We start from the raw sequence: 19,285 nt of genomic DNA, 5'->3' as shown, positions 1-19,285 counted from the left end.
ATAAATTCCTTTCGTTGTTAGGAATTCTACTGCTGGCAGTCCGAAACATAATTCAGTCTCACCAGTTATTACAGTCCACGGGTAAATGTCTATGATACAATAATTCCGTTATAGGATATCTCAACCGTATTTGTGATATACGTACCTCAAAGGATACAAAATATGTAGGCAATGTGTATCGTACCGCGCTAAAGTTTTCAATGTGATTTTAAGAAAATTGATTGTAACGTTTGTGTTTTTTCCGACACCATTTGACGAATAGCATCCGCCAGTAAATATATACCGCAGTAACTAGTCAACATTTAGTTGTACCTTTTAAATTCTTATCATATCAAAATACCGCCGGTGCCAATTACCAAAAGTTATTGTTACATGTTGATGTTTGAGCAAAAGCACAGTCCTAACAATTCAAATGCCATGCAAATTTGACAAACTGTTAAAACGATAGCCCGGATGAACAAACGGACAAACATTAATGTATTTCCTTCTCCTTTTTGTTCTATCTATAAAAACGGACTAAAAGCACTAAATTTATTCATCTTTATGAGATATATTCATGTTCGTTGACAGAAACGAACGGAATGACAACTTAAATAAATATTTTCACGACAGTTTCAGCGTGGTACAATAGAAAAAAACATATTCACCTTCAGACAGGCAGAAATACATACTTTTATACACTACGAAAACGCTAAGGGGTGGATTTTGTAGCCTTAACTTACGAGGACATTTACGAAGTGTCGTAAATTACGAGGCTTTCGAGATAGAGGAAAAATCCGCTACGAGTACCTTACGTATCCTTTACGAACATCTTAGGGCTTAAGGTGCGTTCGAGATAGTGGCCCCTGGTTTTTAAGTGAATCATTCTTATTTTTAGCACAAGTGACCTTTTGACACAGAATTGGACATTTTAGCTTCTATAAGAATAAATTGACCACGTTTAATTACTACATGCACAGAGTCTCTCTCATCACCATTTATGATATTCTTTAAACCTTGCTCTTTATCGTTGATATGACTTCACTCATGTCCAAAAAATGCCAACCGTATTCCTATTTTTCTGTGATACATCTAGACCAGCTTCACTGAAACAGATATTAAATAATTTCACATTCTTATAATGTCATAATATTGGTACTTGAATAAATCTATAAAAGGATCATTTGGAAGCATAGAAAGCAGAAGAGCAAAGTAAAAGAAGACTTGGTTTGAATGAATATAAAAGGTATTCATAGACGTATAAATATGTTAGATCAACTCGAATTTCTTTCGCTTGAAAGAAGGTATGTACCTGATTATCTCGTGATAGGAAGTTCTCTTATATAGATGGCATACTTTTTCATGTGGAAAGTCAGCAAGGAACAAAACACGTAAAAAATATAATATGTTTCGTAAGAATCGTAAGAAGAAATCAAAGCATAGGCAGTGGAGACTGCTCATAACACAATGATACATAAAACTAGGAGAATGATATCTCTTGCAAAGTAGACGGAGTAAGTATGAAAATGAAAGATATATTTACAGATATATATATTAGAAATATAACTAATATGTTTTTGTAATCAATAACCGAGAACCTATTTCAAGATTTTTTTAACTTGTACATTTCTGACTCAGCTGTAATATTTAGTTTATCAGACTACCTGTTGTGAATTTGGTACCATATTATTAAGAAAATCATACATATCATATTCATATTGACCTTTAACTTACAAAATAGAAAAAGTGAAAAACCACAGGTCGCTCAAAACGACATAATAGAAAATCTTGCCTGTTCATGGACGATAGCATGACAACTGGTTGTCTGATAAATAATGCATTAATTGCTACATTTAATCCATAGTATATCTGATATACACCGCGACGATGACCTGAGAGGACCAAATTTTGGCACGATTCTACTGTTTTTATGCAGAATACGACAATAACTGAGCACCAAAAATAAGATCTAAGTCATATTAGCTTTGCATACATGCACACAAACGAAACATTTTATTCAAACAACCCATTAATCAAAAGGACATATTTCAACATTGATATGTAGTTATTCAAAATTTAGGAAGTTCTTCATTTTCTAGTTATCGTAGATAAAACAGTTTACAAAATATTGTTTATAAATTTTAAAGGCGTTGCTACGTGTTTACACAATTATGTATTGTCATCTGCGTTTTACATAGAATGGAAGTTTTAGATGCATTTTAAAGGCACTAATATATAATGTGTTATTCCTGAGAATTATATTCATAGTTATTTGGTATAACCATTAAATGCACGGATATAATTTTCTTGAAGTTGTGACATCAAACCTATTTTTGTCATCGTGTTAAAATGTATCCTAGTTGTTTAAAACCACTTCTCTCTGCATTTCCGGCTAGGAAAAAGTGCCAATCAGGAATAAATCTTTTATTTTATATATCACGACTAAGAAATGTTCATTCAGAATCATACATGCATTTTGAAGTTTTAAATTTTGGTAGAACCTGGGACTGTGACAACATTACAGATGATATTGGATACATATGGATGACATTATGCATCGTCATCATCAAGAACAACAACAGCAGCAATATCGTCATCACCATCATCATCATCATCTATCATCGTCGTCGTCGTCGTCGTCAACAAGAACACGGAGTACAAATCTTGGTCCATAAACAGACGCACGTATTTGCTCTCTTCCCACCGATTAACCTTGTACGAGTGGCATTGATTTTCAATTTCTTATCGTACTTGAGATAACTTTTACGAAAACAGGTACACAGTTTATTTCTTCATTTGTTCTATAGTAGATAAGGATATAAACGTAAACTAGGAAAAGACAACATGCAAGGGATAAGAAAACAGAACCAGGCCGCCCCGAACTTCCGAGTTTGGAGAAACGTTTCTTTGATTTCGACTTGCGCATCGAGAGGAAATTGGTACAAATGGAAAACACCTTTTTAGAGAAGTTGAATTCTCTGGAGACATTCTATAAGCGGAAATTGGCTAAAATAGAGAATAAACTTTCTGAAAGTGAAAAGTTGCAAGCATCTACGGAAATGTTCTATAGCAAAAAGTTGGCTGAGGTAAAGAATAGCTGTGACAGCATTGAAGAAAAACGTCATTTATCACAGAAAATGAACGACATCATATTAAACAAAGTTGAAAAAAGACTAAACAATATTGAAGAAAGACTGATCGAGGCCGTACACTCAAATGAAAACAAGATAAATGAATTGGAAAGAAATGTCTACCGTACACAAGAAAAAAATAACTCTGATTTTAAACTCGTTGAAAAACAGCTCAGTGAAATATATCAAAAACAATATGATCATGTGGGAAGAAAAACAATTGCAAAAGCTGAAAATACTGAACTGAAATATGACAAAGTGATTCCAAACAGCGGCGAAGTAAATGAAGAAAATGTCTCAACACAAAGAACCGTTGGATATGCCATAAACGAAAGTGATACCGATGTTTTAAATGTCAAAGATAGAAAATCAGATGACACAGGTAAATTGTGATGTGTATTTACTTGAAACCCCCAGATTTGTCGAAATTAAATGAACTTCTGATTTGAATTCTGTGCATTTATAATAAAGAAAAGGAATACTTGTGAATCAGGTTAATTGACGCCATGATTTTGTTTACGTATTGTCAAGGTCAGTTACGTCTTTGCCTTACTGCAGTTTCATTTGAATGTTTTTATATCTTATGTTTAGATTATATATTCGACACTATTATAACAAAAGAAAAACATCTGCCAGAAACTCGTTATGCATGCATTAGTTTAATATAAGCAATTTCTTCTTGTTTTTTTTTCAGTGTATCCGTCCTTGAAACGTCGCCTAACACCTTCTGGAATCAGTCGTATTGCATTTACAGCTTATTTATCCAATACTGTCACAGAACTAGGTAAACAGCATCCTATACCATTCGATCAAGTCATGCTCAACGAAGGTCATGCATATGACACAGTGTTGCATGCCTTCATTTGTCCAGTAAATGGCATATACATGTTCCAATCGGCTGCAATGAGCACACATACTGACTCGATACAAACTGAAATTGTAAAAGATGGCGTGGCACTAGTTGTCATATACGCAGCAGGTGCTACTGGAAGTCATGGTTACGACCAAGGCTTCAATTCTGCCGTCATTCAGTGCAACCAAGGTGAAAGAGTGTGGGTGAGAGTACATGCGCATTACGGTACTGATCTTTACGGCGGTCGGTACACAACATTCTCTGGATATCTGCTTTGGGAAATATAACAATATGTAGATTCGTCTAGATTATACATGAATAAACCAGCAGAGCAATAAAGCATTACTTATCTCACTACTGTTTTCTATATGAAATTAAAGTTTGCATTTGTTCTTCAACTGTGTGTAGTTATATGGCAATATTTACTGGACTCTTATACAATACTGATTGAACTCACAACATTTTTGCTTAATTTTCAGACATAAAAACAGACTAGAATTTATAAGTGTCTTGAATACAGACAAAGTTTATAGGGAATTGATCCTACCAATTTTCGTCACGAAGCGACGAAAATCGGGATCGATCCCTCTACAGTAACATGCGATATACTGAATGAGATATGATACTATCGTATTAAAAAATGTGTACTTCCGGCACGTGCACAGAGCATCTGACTTCATATTTTTTGGAAGAATTAATAATATCTGTCATGTGTTTACGAATCGGATAGAAATATCCGTCCCGAGGGCACCTGCGCATTGGGCGGTAACGAGGCTTGCCGAATTACCGCCCATGCGCAGGTGGCCGAGGGACGGATATTTCCATCCGATTCGTAAACACATGACTGATATTTTTTCTTGCATATCGTCTACATGTTAGCATTTTATACTAGCAGATTATTTTTCTTGCATACCGTATTTTACAAATAACAGGTAGAAATATTTTCTCTGTAGCACTCTTTCTTATAGTAGAGCACGGGAAATTAACGTCCGTAAGCAGAAGTGACGTCATGATGTTTTGCGTTACGCACAATAACAAAGTTCCACTTAAGTTTTATCGTTTGTAGCGTAACGTTATGTTCTTATGGTAAACTAACGTATTTTGAATCGAGAAATATACTATAAGGAACGGAGAGAAACTATCAAGGTACCTGCTTTTTTTCGTATTTTTACATAAACAATATATTATCAGTGCATGAACCACTAGTTGTCATTAACAGCACAAGAGTCATCTGGCATGTGGGGTGCCAGATGGGTTTTGCCGGCATGGGTAAAATCATCGGAAACGCCAGTCCAGTGTGCAAGAAACGCTTTTTCCTTGTGCCTATTAATGAGCATCCACATAACTTGTACGAACCGCAACGTCTTGCACATCAGTACAAATATGGGCAGTGTTGTTTTTATTCCACAATCTACCTTTAAATTGATAGGGAATCGATCCTGCGCGAAAAGACGAAAATCGAGATCGATCCCACTACGGTAAGATTCGATATACCAAATGAGATATTTACTATCGAAAAATGTGTCCATCGGTCCGTGCCGCCCTCAGTTTTTTGTAAATGTTATGGGATGAGTCGGATCGGTTCCTGATTGAGGCAGTGCCTTATTTCATATTACGTAACAATGGAAAACCAGCATGAACTTAGCACTAGAGAATAACAGCAGTAACAGCAGTATAACTGTTATTTTTGCTTGAAGTGTTAGCGGTAACAACATTATTACAGCTGGAAGTTAAATAGTAACAATAGTACTACAAATGTTACCGCTGTAATGCTGTACTGCTCCGTGCTGGTTTTACCGCTGTTACTGCTGGAACGTTATAGCAGTGGCAACACTATTACTGCTATTACTGTTGGACGTTGTAGCAATACAAATATGTACCAAATGTATAACTGCCTTTACTGCTATAACTACCAACAACATAAACAACAGTATAAACATACTCCATGCTGTAATTCAGAACGTTCGGGAGGGCATGAGGATGTCATGAACTACGCCGATATATTGTTTGAATGTTGTTCAATAAACAATACATGTATTGCCGAAGATTTTTCAATGTGTCGGAGGCATACGTCCAAAGAAGCCTTAATTAAAACTTGAACATATTTCGATGCATTGTACTGCTATATCCTGCACGGAAACGGTTGTGTCGAATCAAGGTTAGTCCACTTAGGTTTTCATCGGGGACTGGAAAGATACACGTTGAAATCTGTTTAAGAAGTTAATGCATTATATGAAAAACGGACATATCTGCTTAAATCGTAGAATTCTTTATCGTAGAATCGGCTCGAATCCTTCTTACTGCTGTAATTCACAATGTTTTAGAGAGCTTAATGATGCACTGAACTATGACGATAGATCTAAAATAGTACACATATTGCATTGCCTACACACATTCTATATGCCGACATGATACGACTAAAAGTCTCATTACGAAATTTGAACATATTTTTGTGCTCAGTTACTGTAATATTACCGTTGCGTTTTTGTGTTATGCACCAGCTCAATCTAAGAGGTCATCGGTATGAGATACAATGAAATCCGTTTCAGTAATGAATTCCTTATGTGCTGACGAAAAGAACGGCCAAATATTTTTGAAATCGTAATTTTGCTAATTTTTCACGTGTCATTAAAATAGCTGGAATTCTAGTTTCTGTTGTTACTCATATAATTCAGTAGGACTAAAGGATGATTTGGACCATTCCAACATATTGCTGCGATATTGGTTCAATGAACAGAACGTACTTAATTGTCGACAGTTATTCAATATGACAGCGGCAGAAGTAAACAAAAATATATTCAACATTTGGACATATGTTGATGCTTAGTTACTGTTGTAGTCTACATCGAAACTATCCGGTTAGCTCATTATCATTATGAAATTGACAGTGAATTTATGCAATGAGAAGACGATAATTCAACATTTAAAGTATACTATAGTACAATTCTTGTCTAGAGCATTTGTCAGCAATCACTGGTTGGAACTAGCCATACTTCATAGGAAACTTTACTGTCAAGAGGGCATGCGCATATTGTCTTCGTGTTCTGGTTGGATGATTTTTCACCCAGTTATTAATCTCCCACCACAAGTGGTGGAGGGGGGGGGGGTGTATAGGAATGGTCTCCATCCGTCCTTCCTTCCATCCGTAACATTTCGTGTCCACTCTGTATCTCCTAAACCCTTTGAAGGATTTTCAAATAATCACTACATCAAGACGATGTGCAGAACCCATGAGTCAGCCATGTCGGCTCAAGGTCAAGGTCACAACACTAGGTCAAAGGTTTGAGCCTTCCATTTTGTTCCGCTGACTCTGCTCTGTATCTCCTAAACCCCATGAAGGATAATCATGAAACTTGGGTCAAATAATTACCTCATCAAGACAATGTGCAGAACCCATGAGTCAGCCATGTCGACTCAAGGTCAAGGTCACAACTCTAGGTAAAAGGTTTGAGCCTTCCATTTCGTGTCCGCTATGTATCTCCTAAACCCCTTGAAGGATAATCATGAAACTTGGGTCAAATGATCACGTATCAAGACGATGTGCAGAACTAATGAGTCAGCCATGTTGCTTAAGGGCAAGGTCACAATTCGAGGTCAAAGGTTTGAGTTTTCCATTTTGTGTCTGCTCTATATCTCCTAAACCCCTTGAAGGAAATTCAAGAAACTTGTGTCAAATGATCACCTCATTGAGACGATGTGCAGAACTCACGATCAGCCATGTCAGCTTTAAGGTCAAAGTCACAAACTCGGGTCAAATGTTTGAGCCTTCCATTTTGTGTCCGCTTTGTATCTCCTAAGCCCTCTTGGAGGATTTTCATGGAACTTGGGACAATTGATCACCTCAACAAGCCGATGTGCAGAACTCATGAGTCAGCCATGTTGGCTCAAGGTCAAGGTCACAACTCAAGGTCAGAGGTTTGAGTCTTCCTTTTATGTCTGCTGTGTATCTCCTAAACCCCTTGAAGGATTTTGATATGACTTGGCTGTAATATTTCCCTTATCAAAACAATGTGCAGAATTTGAAATTCACCCGTGCAAGCTTAAGGTCAAGGTCACAACTCAAATGTCTAATGCTTCCACACAATACCATCAACCCTTTCACTATCCATAACAGTGGCGGGGATGTAGCTTTCTTTCAGACAGCCTTGTTGTATATTGATTATTCAACAATAGTTTACTACAGTACATTTCTTGTCTGGAGTATTTCTCAGCCACCACTGGTTGGAATTTAGCCGTACTTCATAGGAAGGTTCATCATCCAGAGGAGATGCGCATATTGTCTTCTTGTTCTGGTTGGATGACTTTATACCTAGTTATTGCCCTTTGATTATTCAACAGTAGTATATTATAGTACAATGCTGGCGCGGTGAATTTCTCAGCAACCACTGGTTGGAATTTAGTCATACTTCATAGAAAGCGTAACTTTCAAGAGGAAATGCGCATATTTTCTTGGTGTTTTGGTTGGATGATTTTTCACCCAGTTATTGCCCTTTGATTGTTCAACATTAGTAAACTTTAAGGCCATCATAGTCAGGAGTATTTCTCAGCAACCACTGTGGAATTGAGCAAAAATTCATAGGATGCTTCATCCTCAAGAGGAGGTGCGCGTATTTTCTCCATTATCTGTTGGAAGAAGTTTTCAATGAGATAGTGTCCTTTGGTCATTCAACATCAGTAAACTATATGTGCCCAGTCAGTAAATTCCACATTTGTTCTTTAAATAATTATGCAAGTTTTTGGGAGCATCCATCGGTTTTACCGATATTTCTTGTTAGGGTTTTGTATGTAAGCTGGTCTCTCAAAATTCACTAATGGGAATGGATTGAATCTTCACACACTTGTTCACTGTGATGATTTGACATACACTGAATAAATTTATGGGAATGGATTGAAACTTCACACACTTGTTCACTTTGATAATCTGACATGCATTGTACAGGATCCATAACTCTGTTAAACATTTTACTGAGGATATTACATGAGTGTCTTTTCATATTGAATTTATTAGACGAGTTGAATCAAATAATAAAATGCGAGGATCTGTCGAGCATTTTATTAATTTTATTCAACGAGTTTTAAAATTAATAAATTCAATGTGGAAAGTCACAAATGTAATATTCTTTTTTTCACATGTCAGCTTTTCCTGTTCAAACATCAAAAATTTTACTTTCTTTTACTATAATTATAAACAAGTCAACTTGACCAAAGTCTCCTATAATATAAGTACCCGCCCGCTTAGCTCAGTAGGTAAGAGCATTGGTCTACGGATCGCGAGGTCGTGAGTTCGATCCTTGGGCGGGGCGTATGTTCTCCGTGACTATTTGATAAACGACATTGTGTCTGAAATCATTAGTCCTCCACCTCTGATTCATGTGGGAAGTTGGCAGTTACTTGCGGAGAACAGGTTTGTACTAGTACAGAATCCAGGAACACTGGTTAGGTTAACTGCCCGCCGTTACATGACAAATACTGTTGAAAAACCGCGTTAAACCCAAAACAAACAAACAAACCTATAATATAAATGATGTCACAACGTTTTTCTATTTTTCGACCTTCTGACCTAGTTTTTTACTGCACATGACCCAGTTACGAACTTGATCTAGATATCATCAAGCTGAACATTCTCACCAATTTTCATGAAGATCCATTGAGAAATATGGCCTCTAGAGACATCACAAGGTTTTTATATTTTTAGACCTACTGACCTTGTTTTTGACTGCACGTGATCCAGTTTCGAACTTGACCTAGATATTGTCAAGATGAACATTCTCACCAATTTTCATGAAGATCTCTTGAAAAATATGGCCTCTAGAGAGGTCACAAGGTTTTTCTATTTTTAGATCTACTGACCTAGTTATTGACCGCACGTGACCAACTTTCAAATCTGAATTAGATATCATCAAGATGAACATTCTGACCAATTTTTATAAGATCCCATGAAAAATATGACCTCTAGAGAGGTCACAAGGTTTTTCTATTTTCAGACCTACTGACCTAGTTTTTGACCGCACGTGACCCAGTTTCAAACTTGACCCAGATATCATCAAGGTGAACATTCTGACCAATTTTCATGAAGATCCATTGAGAAATAGAGGCCATACTTTTCATGGGATCTGTATGAAAGTTGGTCTGAATGTTTATCTTGACGATATCTAGGTCAATTTTGAAACTGGGTCAACTGTGGTCAAAAACTAGGTCAGTAGGTCTAAAATTAGAAAAATCTTTTGACCTCTCTAGAGGCCATATTTTTTCAATGGATCTTCATGAAAATTGATCTGAATGTTCATCTTGATGATATCTAGGTGAGATTCGAAACTGGGTCACGTGCGGTCAAAAACTAGGCCAGTAGGTATAAAAATCGAAAAACCTTGTGACCTCTCTAGAGGCCATATTTTTCACGAGATCTTCATGAAAATTAGTGAGAATGTTCACCTTGATGTTATCTAGGTAAAGTTTAAAACAGGGTCACGTACCTTCGAAAACTAGGTCAATAGGTCAAATAATAGAAAAACCTTGTGACCTCTCTAGAGACCATATTTTTCAATGGATCTTAATGAAAATTGGTCAGAATTTTTATCTTGATAATATCTAGGTCAAGTTCACAACTGGGTCACATGAGCTCAAAAACTAGGTCACTATGTCAAATAATAGAAAAAAACGACATCATACTCAAAACTGGGTCATGTGGGAAGAGGTGAGCGATTCAGGACCATCATGGTCCTCTTGTTCAATAAACCACTGAAACACACAGTAAACTCCTAAAGATGTTGGAAAAACGCCAGCCAGTTACCCCAAAGAAAAATGTGGCGGAACACGATATCATCGGCAAAAAGTGGAGACTTACTTCTGATCCCAGCATTCCCTAAAACCCGTAATGAAAATCGGCAAAGCCTCTAATCTCCACATGCGATTTCGGCATTCTCCGATTTTTTTTGACAAGCCACGTGCGGATTACACGAGCCCACGAATATGATATTGCTATTGATGTTGTTTTACCATTTTGAAACTATTTTTTACTTAATTTTATATACCGGTATTCATTTATGTGACAACGATAAAACAGTAATGGGGATAATGACGAGTACAGGAAGCCGGTTTGAAAGGTGAAGATAAAATTAGAGAGATTGATGAAGTTATGAGAAGGGCAAGTGACAGAACTTTAAAAGAAATTCTCAAATATCGGAAAGAAGTTAATGATCACTTAAACCCTCCTAATATTGACCGAACATTATTTAGATGGAAAAAAAGTTGAAGCGACAAAAAAGATCTCTTAGTCCCGTTATGATAGAAGACAGCGTAGCGCTGGCGCCACCCGAAATACTTGAAATGATCAAATGTGATTTCGAAAGTCAGCAGGCTTGCTCATCTGCAAGATGTAGATATAACAGTGCGCGACTCTCACGTACGGTATCATGCATGGGATGTGTAATTTGTAATAACCCTCAAACAAAACAAATGTACGTAGTTGGAGGATAGCAAAGCAAAGCTTTCAGCATTACTAATCTAATCTCAGTTCAGTTTTGTGATCACTATCTAGTCAATACTTTGTTGATATTCCGAATGATAGCATTTTGCTCTAATGAAATTTCATGTTATTTATAATGTGACCAAAGAACATTTAGTCACACCATTGCAGTCATTAAACTAGTCAAGACAAACATTTTCTATATTTCATTATACATTTTCCGTATAATATGTAATAATCATATGGTACTTAAAACCTTATAAATGTTGCTGTTAAACTGAATTTATATATATATATATGTGCAAATGAAACTATGCTAATTACAATTCACAACTTCTAGTTCAAACACATGCCTTAGACTACTCACTAGTCAAACTCTTTTGTTGTATATGTTTTAACAAACCTGTTCTCCGCAAGTAACTGCCAACGTCCCCAATTGAATCAGAGGTGGAGGACTAATGATTTCAGGCACAGTGCCGTTTATCAAATAGTCACGGAGAACAAACGCCCCGCCCGAGGATCGAACTCGCGACCGCGACATCCGTAGACCAACGCTCTTACCTACTGAGCTAAGCGGGCGGGCTCTAAAATTTATTAAAGAGAAGTAATTAATATGTAACTATAAATACGCTGTATTTGTTAACTTGTAAATAGTATATTCAAATAACCAATTTTGGCAAATAATTCTATGAATACTAAGTCTTTGCTTAATATGTATCTAATAATACATGGTGTTAAAGTAACTTTCTGTTATAAATGACGAAATCTTAATGATATAAATTTTTCTTCAAAGTTGTTGTTCAGTATAAAATAATTGTCGTAAGCATTGAAAATGCACATTATATCTGTCTGAAGACTTACTGTAAGACTTTATTCACTTTATTGGTAACGTATTGGTAACTTATTTAACGTATTGTAACGGAGACTTCGTTTTTATGGAAACATGTGTTGCATTTGTTGTCCATATCATTCTGGAGAATATCTACTTATAAATGGAACTATCTGATGGCAATATTGTTTGATTAAATATGTTATCTGAATGTTGCATAAACTTATCATTTGCTTAAGGCGCCATTTTTGATCGTCATTTTTAATCCTCCATAAAAAAATGACAGGTTGTCATCAAACGGATTAAACCTCTACACCACCAAGGCAACTGAAAATAGTAAAACCATTTTCTATCTACCCCAAAACAAGGTCCCACTTGGTTTCGTCAGGACTACAACTGGAGAAAAACTTGAATAGATCTTGACAAAATGAAGTTCACAGACAAATAAACGGACATAAAGGCATAAAAACATATGTACACATGTATCAGCAATATACTAATGTCAACTCAAAGTTAATCTTTAATACACTCCTTTTGAGATTAAATAGGCTAGCGGACAGACGAACTCTTCAAACACGGGACATAAAATAAGAACATAATTATGACACGAGGACACTAAGAGTATTATCCCTTGCATATGGGCACATTAGGTTAAGAATAAGAACATGCTATATATAGTGCATTTTTTCGGAAAAGGAAGTAAAATTATGACTGACAAGATTTCACAAGATTTCTTAATTTGATGTTTAGAGAACATGTTTAGAAGGATTTAAAGACTTTTATAGTCGGTCACGGCAGTTATGTTAGTATCATCAGATTATTCACAAGGAGTTTGGGAAAGCTGAACAAACATATGTACATGTATCATACAAATTTATTTCCTGAGGAAACAAATCTGAAACAAGATCAGACAAGTAAATTTTCAAAATGGCTGTGTCAGGACGTAAGTCATCCGATTTTCGTGATTCAATATCTAAAGGTTCCGCAGAGGACTTTGATCACAGTTGTGAACCATGCCTAGTTATTGGTAAGCATGTCGAGGCTCATGGATTTTGTGTGGAGTGTCAGAAATATCTGTGCAACAACTGCTACGCATATCATAAACAGATAAAAGCCACGAAAAGTCATCAGCTTCTTGATAAAAAGAGCATGGGTCAACACGCTCTTCAACGGAAGGATTCAGCGGTTTGTAATGAAAAGTGTCCTCTTCATGGAAATGAAATCATCAAGTTTTTCTGCACAAACCATGAATACCTTGGCTGCACCGATTGTATTACCCTGAACCACAGAGCATGTCAAATTGATTATATACCTGATAAATATGCAGGTATTGGGGACACTGAGGAATACAGGGAGACGATGAAGAAACTTGAACAGAAAATAAAAGAGTTTGATGAAGTAATGAAGAGGGCAAATGTCGAAGACAAGGAGATAGATACTTGTTATGATAAAGCATTACAAGAAATTATCAAATTTCGGAAAGAAATAGATGACCACTTAGATCAACTGCAAATGAAAATTCAAGCAGATATTGACAAGAAGAAGTCAGCAGACAAACAAAATCTCCAGGAAGTGATCAAAATATGTTCCAACATTTCTACAGATATCAGCAAACTGAAGTCCAATCTACAAGACAGCAAATCTTCTCAACAGCACGGACAACTTTACATAAACATTAAACAAGTTCAGTCTAAACTGAAGTCGGACGAAGTTAAAAAAGCAGAAGAAACCTTAGCTCAGACATATACACAATACAGATTTGAACGCAGCAAAGATCTAGAGAATGTAATATCAAAGCAGAAAATACTTGGTACGTTCAGCCTGGTTACGCCAAAAAAGAAGAAAACAATTGACAAATTAACATATGACGATGATATAAATGTACGCACAAAATCAGATAAGAGAGACTATTGTATTTCAGGATGCGCACTCTTGTCCTCTCACAAAATTGTGCTGGCTGATGAGGATAACTCTAAACTGAAAGTTGTGGACAGGCAAAGTAAAGTCGTGATAGAAGAGAAGTCACTTGACTCTGGACCATGGGATGTTACCGTACTGCCTCAAGATCAGATTGCTGTAACAATGCCAGACAGTAACGAGATCTATATAATGTCAACAGCTGGTAAATTGTCAATCATCCGCAAGATTCCAGTTACAGGAGAATGTAGAGGTATAACGTATCATCAAGATCGTCTCTATGTGATTTGCTGGGATCCTCGCTGTGTACGTATTTTAGACATACAAGGTAATGTTCAGAACACAATTTCTCTCAATAATAAGGTATTTCGCAGCCCTAACTATATTGTGTTCAATGAGGATTCTAGACTTATCTATATAAGTGACGTTTGGACACATAATGTAGTGAGCATCACGTTACAAGGTGATGTATCTGCCGTATACGAGAATAAGGATGTTACGAGACCACTTGGAATGCTGATGTTTGAAGATGGCTCATTGCTGGTTTGCTGCAGGGACAGTGGTATCATACATCGTATCTCGGGAGACTTGAAGCAAGGTCAGGCAATGATTGATGGTCTGACATACTCATTGTCCATATGTTACAATCGTCAACAACAAAAAGTCTATATTGGTGGTAAGAATCAGCTGAAGGTGTTCAGTGTGCAATGACATTTCGTTTCAACAAACTTTAATGGCCAATATGCGGATTTTGTTTTTCCAAGACAAAGACATTTTGCTATGTTAAGTATGTAAATTATAAGACACACACTTCTGTATATATGTGGGATTTACTGCTGTTACGACATCTTTGAGCTTTACATGTAAATTTAGACACGCATTTCTGTATGTTTGTGTGATTTTCTCTAGCTACATGATTGAGTTTGATATGTTAATATATATGTACAGTAGTCACTTCTTTTCATATCATTTTGATTACTAACAATAATGTATCACTTTAGTAAAGCGTTAATTGAATTAAAAAAAAAACATTGAGGGAAGGAATGGTTACTTTCTACATACTCTCGCATTTTACATTGCAAACATATTTCAATTTATGTTGTTGAAAAATAACAAACAATATTAATTATGTTATCATATCGTTTAGATTCATTCGTCTGCTCAAACTAGCGTTGAACTTCGTAGAAACACTACGCGTGATGCTAAACTGATAAATACAGATATACATATATACACACGTTCAACATTTTTTATTTTATAAATGATAGAAATGTTTCAATATAAAACGCTTTCATTGTTGTTTGTGTAATTTATTTTCATTTTCTGTTACATTTTTTATAAAAAGAATGCCAGCTACTGCAGTATTTTTGTACAAATTATTTTAGTTATTCAACATTGATATAAAAAATCATTCTGTTATATATTCTGACTTCATCAGTCTTGGCTCCGATTAAAAAGAAAATGGACACAATTATACAAAATTTGAATAGCCTCAGGAGTTATCTCCTGTGAACAAAACACAGAGTTTGAACACAGACTAGGGTTTCCTGATCGTTACCCGGCACGCTATTACAATTAAGAAAATGCTTGGAACCAGTCGAGCTATGGCAGGCCTCTTAGTACGCGAAAATGATTTACTTCTGACTTCAATAAACTCTGATGTAAATCAGCTTTTCACATGTGTGCATATTGTAACCTGTTACATGTATCCATGTACATCATAAATAATGTATCTGTAGTAGATTAGATAAAATGTGAACTATTATTTGAACTGTTTTCTTTTCCTGAAATATTAGTATATATTTTACTATAACGTTTAGTGTTTCTTTCCTGGAAGTTTTATTTGGTTTCTTACTTGAAATATTTACGGAATTTGCTTTTCTATCGAAATATGGTGTTTTTTTGTATTTTCTTCCATGAAATATTTATCAGCAGTTCAGAAGTGTTTACTTTTCAGTCAGGGTAAATAGTTTCCTGTTATATCTAATTCTAGCTGCCTGAAATCTACTCATTACACAAACATGATAAACTGAACTTAAAAATATTGGAAAACGTTAACCCTTATCATGCTTGTCACAACTGATTCTGCCTTTGCGATCAGTGTAGATCTTGATCAGCCTGTACGTCCGTGCAGTCTGATAAAGATCTGCACTGTTCGCTATTCAGCCAGTATCTTTTTGGTGAGCACCCCTTTCAACAGTTAATGGTACGGTCCAAATTGGAAGATGGACAAGTTCATTATAGTAATTTAGCATGGAAAGGGGTTTAAACAAGATATCAGTTTTGGGTAACGTAATTTGTAGCTATAGGTTGCTTGAGGTACCAGCCAATGTCTCAGATATTACAATTAACGTTATAGCATGGGCTTTCAGAGGAATCAGTACGATACTGTTTCGATACTGTGCAGTAAACAAGGAGTATTTCCAAACTCTGTGTAAAATAAAGTGTCCCTCATAATGGCCTTTCGATTCAAAAATGGTACGCAATTGTCGGGTACAGTTATGTTACTCTAAAGAAAACGGTTATGTAAGTGTCAGACTGACTGCATGTGACCTTGTCTTTTCACAGATATCTAATAATCATTAATTAACTTTTGACTAAGCCTTCTGAAGCTACCGAAAAGGAACTATTGTCAGATGAAATATCGACAAGGAAGGGCCCTAGACCAAGTGACCCAAAAATGATTATTATATAACATTTGATGGTCGGAAGCTCAAGGATTTTTTTTTTCAGATAAGACTGAAAGCCATTTAGAGTATCGGTTTCGCCTGTTGATCCTATAACAGTATAAACTTACTGAATGGCTTGTAAAACTATCGCCAGGGGTCCAAAAGACCGGAAAGTCATTCAGTGTTTTATTACATGACATCAAAAATTAATTTTCATCTTCAATGTGTGACTTAATCACAGCGAAATTTTGTGTTTAACTATATACCGATCAATTGCACACACTATAACCCGACTATTTATAGAGGGAGTCAAGTAGAATTAGAAGTTATTTACTGACCATATGCAAATACTGATACTGATACTAAATAATGATCGACTTATTGATCAGAAAGAAAAATCAGTCTCGATACCACGTACATTTGTCTTTAGACGTATTGAATGTCAGTACTATGTATAGGTGTATTAATGGTCACATCTGTGTTTAGGTGTATTAAAGGTCACCTTTGTGTTTAGTTGTATTAAAGGTCATCTCTGTGTTTAGGTGTATTACAGGTCACCTCTGTGTTTAGGCGTATTAAAGGTCATCTCTGTGTTTAGGTATTAAAGGTACCCTCTGTGTACAAGCGTTTTAAAGGTCATCTCTGTGTTTAGGCGTATTAAAGGTCACCTCTGTGTTTAGGTATTAAAGGTACCCTCTGTGTACAAGCGTTTTAAAGGTCATCTCTGTGTTTAGGCGTATTAAAGGTCATCTCTGTGTTTAGGTGTATTAAAGGTCACCTCTGTGTTTAGGCGTATTAAAGGTCATCTCTGTGTTTAGGCGTATTAAAGGTCACCTCTGTGTTTAGGTATTAAAGGTACCCTCTGTGTACAAGCGTTTTAAAGGTCATCTCTGTGTTTAGGCGTATTAAAGGTCACCTCTGCGTCTAGGCGTATTAAAGGTCAATACTGTGTTTAGAAGTATTTGTTAAGCTGTATGCTGCTTTAAATATCAAGGCAACAATTATGGTATTCAAGAACAATAAAAAAAGAATCAATTTCATCAAAGTGATATCAAAACATGTTATCAATTACTGTATTAAAAGTTAAACATAATATCATAACAGCTCCATATTTTCACCTTGAATTAACTAGAAACTGAAGCACTGTTTTGTACCCAAAAATACACACCCATCAATAAACACCCAAATACGAATATCACTGAAAGAAAATCACAAACATGATTTTGAATAATTCTTAAAAGCCAGTGTGCACAATTTGATATTAAAATGATTTTTAAAGGCTTTGTGAAAACTATTTGAATATTGCTTTTTCTTGTGAAACAGCCTATTGCAAAAGTATTTAAATAGGGAGGTTTCGCAACCAAACGTTAAGGAACAGCCCATGTTTTGGTAGTCAGTGACCTTAACCACTTGGTCACGGAGGTATACTGGTACACATGGGAAAGAGCACAATGTAATTTAATGGTAGCTTGTGTTTAGAAATAATCAAACTTGTTATCAAAATATTTAATACTAAATTTCATTTGGCCAATCAATACAAAAGTCGACCACTAATGGTACAGTTATATTGTATAGTCAGATATAAATCAAAGAGCCATTACTCTTGTGGAAATATAAATATCTAAACTACTATCTTTAGTTAACAACTCATCATGATGGGTCGCCGTTCTCGAATGGTTAAGTTTTACTGACTTCAAATCACTTGCCCCTCACCGATGTAGGTTCGAGCCTCACTCGGGGCGTTGAATTTATCAAGTGAGAATGCCATCCCACTGGCTAACGGAAGGTCGGTGGTTCTACCCAGGTGCCCGCCCGTGAAGAAATAAACTACAGAGGGGCGCCTGGGGTCATCCTCTACCATCAAATCTGGAAAGTCGAGGTATGATCTATAATTGTGCCCCAACAAAAAGCAATTAAACATGGTGAGTGATCACATCGAAAATGGAGGAGTCGGTCTGATATTCAATGAGACCTTGACACACAAGAATGTGTCTACATACAAATTGACAAGATGGACAAAGCCATATTATACTATATTAAAACGTGCGTAAAGTTAGCAGCCTAGCAGTCTAGCGGCATAGCAGCGTGAAGTTAGCGGTCTTGCAGAGTGAAGTTAGCAGCCTAGCAGCCTATAACTTATTCTGTCACTTATTGAAGTCACTGCCTCGTCAGAGACTCATGTATTAATATCGGACTGCGCGGCTGTTTTTCGCATAGGCTTGCACATATCAACATGTCCTTCTATGAGTCATCTGGAGTTATCATATTCGGTTTTAATGGAGCATAAACGTTCAAATCAAGTCATGGATCCATTTTAGAGCACTCTAGCAATTTTGCTACCCAGAAGCCTGGAGAAAAGAACAATCTAGGTTACAGGTCATAACTTCTGAATAAAGATCTGTGAAATCGGATTTTATATCAAAACAGACTGAAGCATGAGTA

The 19,285-nt window shown here is 36.1% G+C and overlaps 2 protein-coding genes across 2 annotated transcripts; both read left to right on the top strand.

Moving 5' to 3' along the window:
• Positions 1-2,842: 2,842 nt before the first annotated feature.
• Positions 2,843-4,250, top strand: LOC128554545 (rho-associated protein kinase 1-like). The gene is made up of 2 exons (XM_053535815.1): positions 2,843-3,492; positions 3,805-4,250. Exons 1-2 carry the CDS (start codon positions 2,925-2,927, stop codon positions 4,248-4,250), a joined length of 1,014 nt encoding a protein of 337 aa, XP_053391790.1. The 5' UTR covers positions 2,843-2,924.
• An 8,701-nt stretch (positions 4,251-12,951) lies between these two features.
• LOC128554543 (uncharacterized) lies at positions 12,952-15,939 on the top strand. The gene has a single exon (XM_053535813.1). The coding sequence runs from the start codon at positions 13,185-13,187 to the stop codon at positions 14,883-14,885; it is 1,701 nt and encodes a 566-aa protein (XP_053391788.1). The 5' UTR covers positions 12,952-13,184; the 3' UTR covers positions 14,886-15,939.
• Positions 15,940-19,285: the final 3,346 nt, after the last annotated feature.

This window comes from Mercenaria mercenaria, unplaced genomic scaffold (assembly GCF_021730395.1).
Source record: "Mercenaria mercenaria strain notata unplaced genomic scaffold, MADL_Memer_1 contig_515, whole genome shotgun sequence".
NCBI classification, from domain to species: domain Eukaryota; kingdom Metazoa; phylum Mollusca; class Bivalvia; order Venerida; family Veneridae; genus Mercenaria; species Mercenaria mercenaria.
This window is presented reverse-complemented; position numbering and strand designations above follow the sequence as displayed.

Coding starts and splice junctions, on each gene's coding strand:
- LOC128554545 (XM_053535815.1), top strand. CDS start 2,925: ATGGAAAACACCTTTTTAGAGAAGTTGAATTCTCTGGAGACATTCTAT. Junction 3,493..3,804: donor TAGAAAATCAGATGACACAG/GTAAATTGTGAT, acceptor TTTTTTTTTCAG/TGTATCCGTCCTTGAAACGT.
- LOC128554543 (XM_053535813.1), top strand. CDS start 13,185: ATGGCTGTGTCAGGACGTAAGTCATCCGATTTTCGTGATTCAATATCT.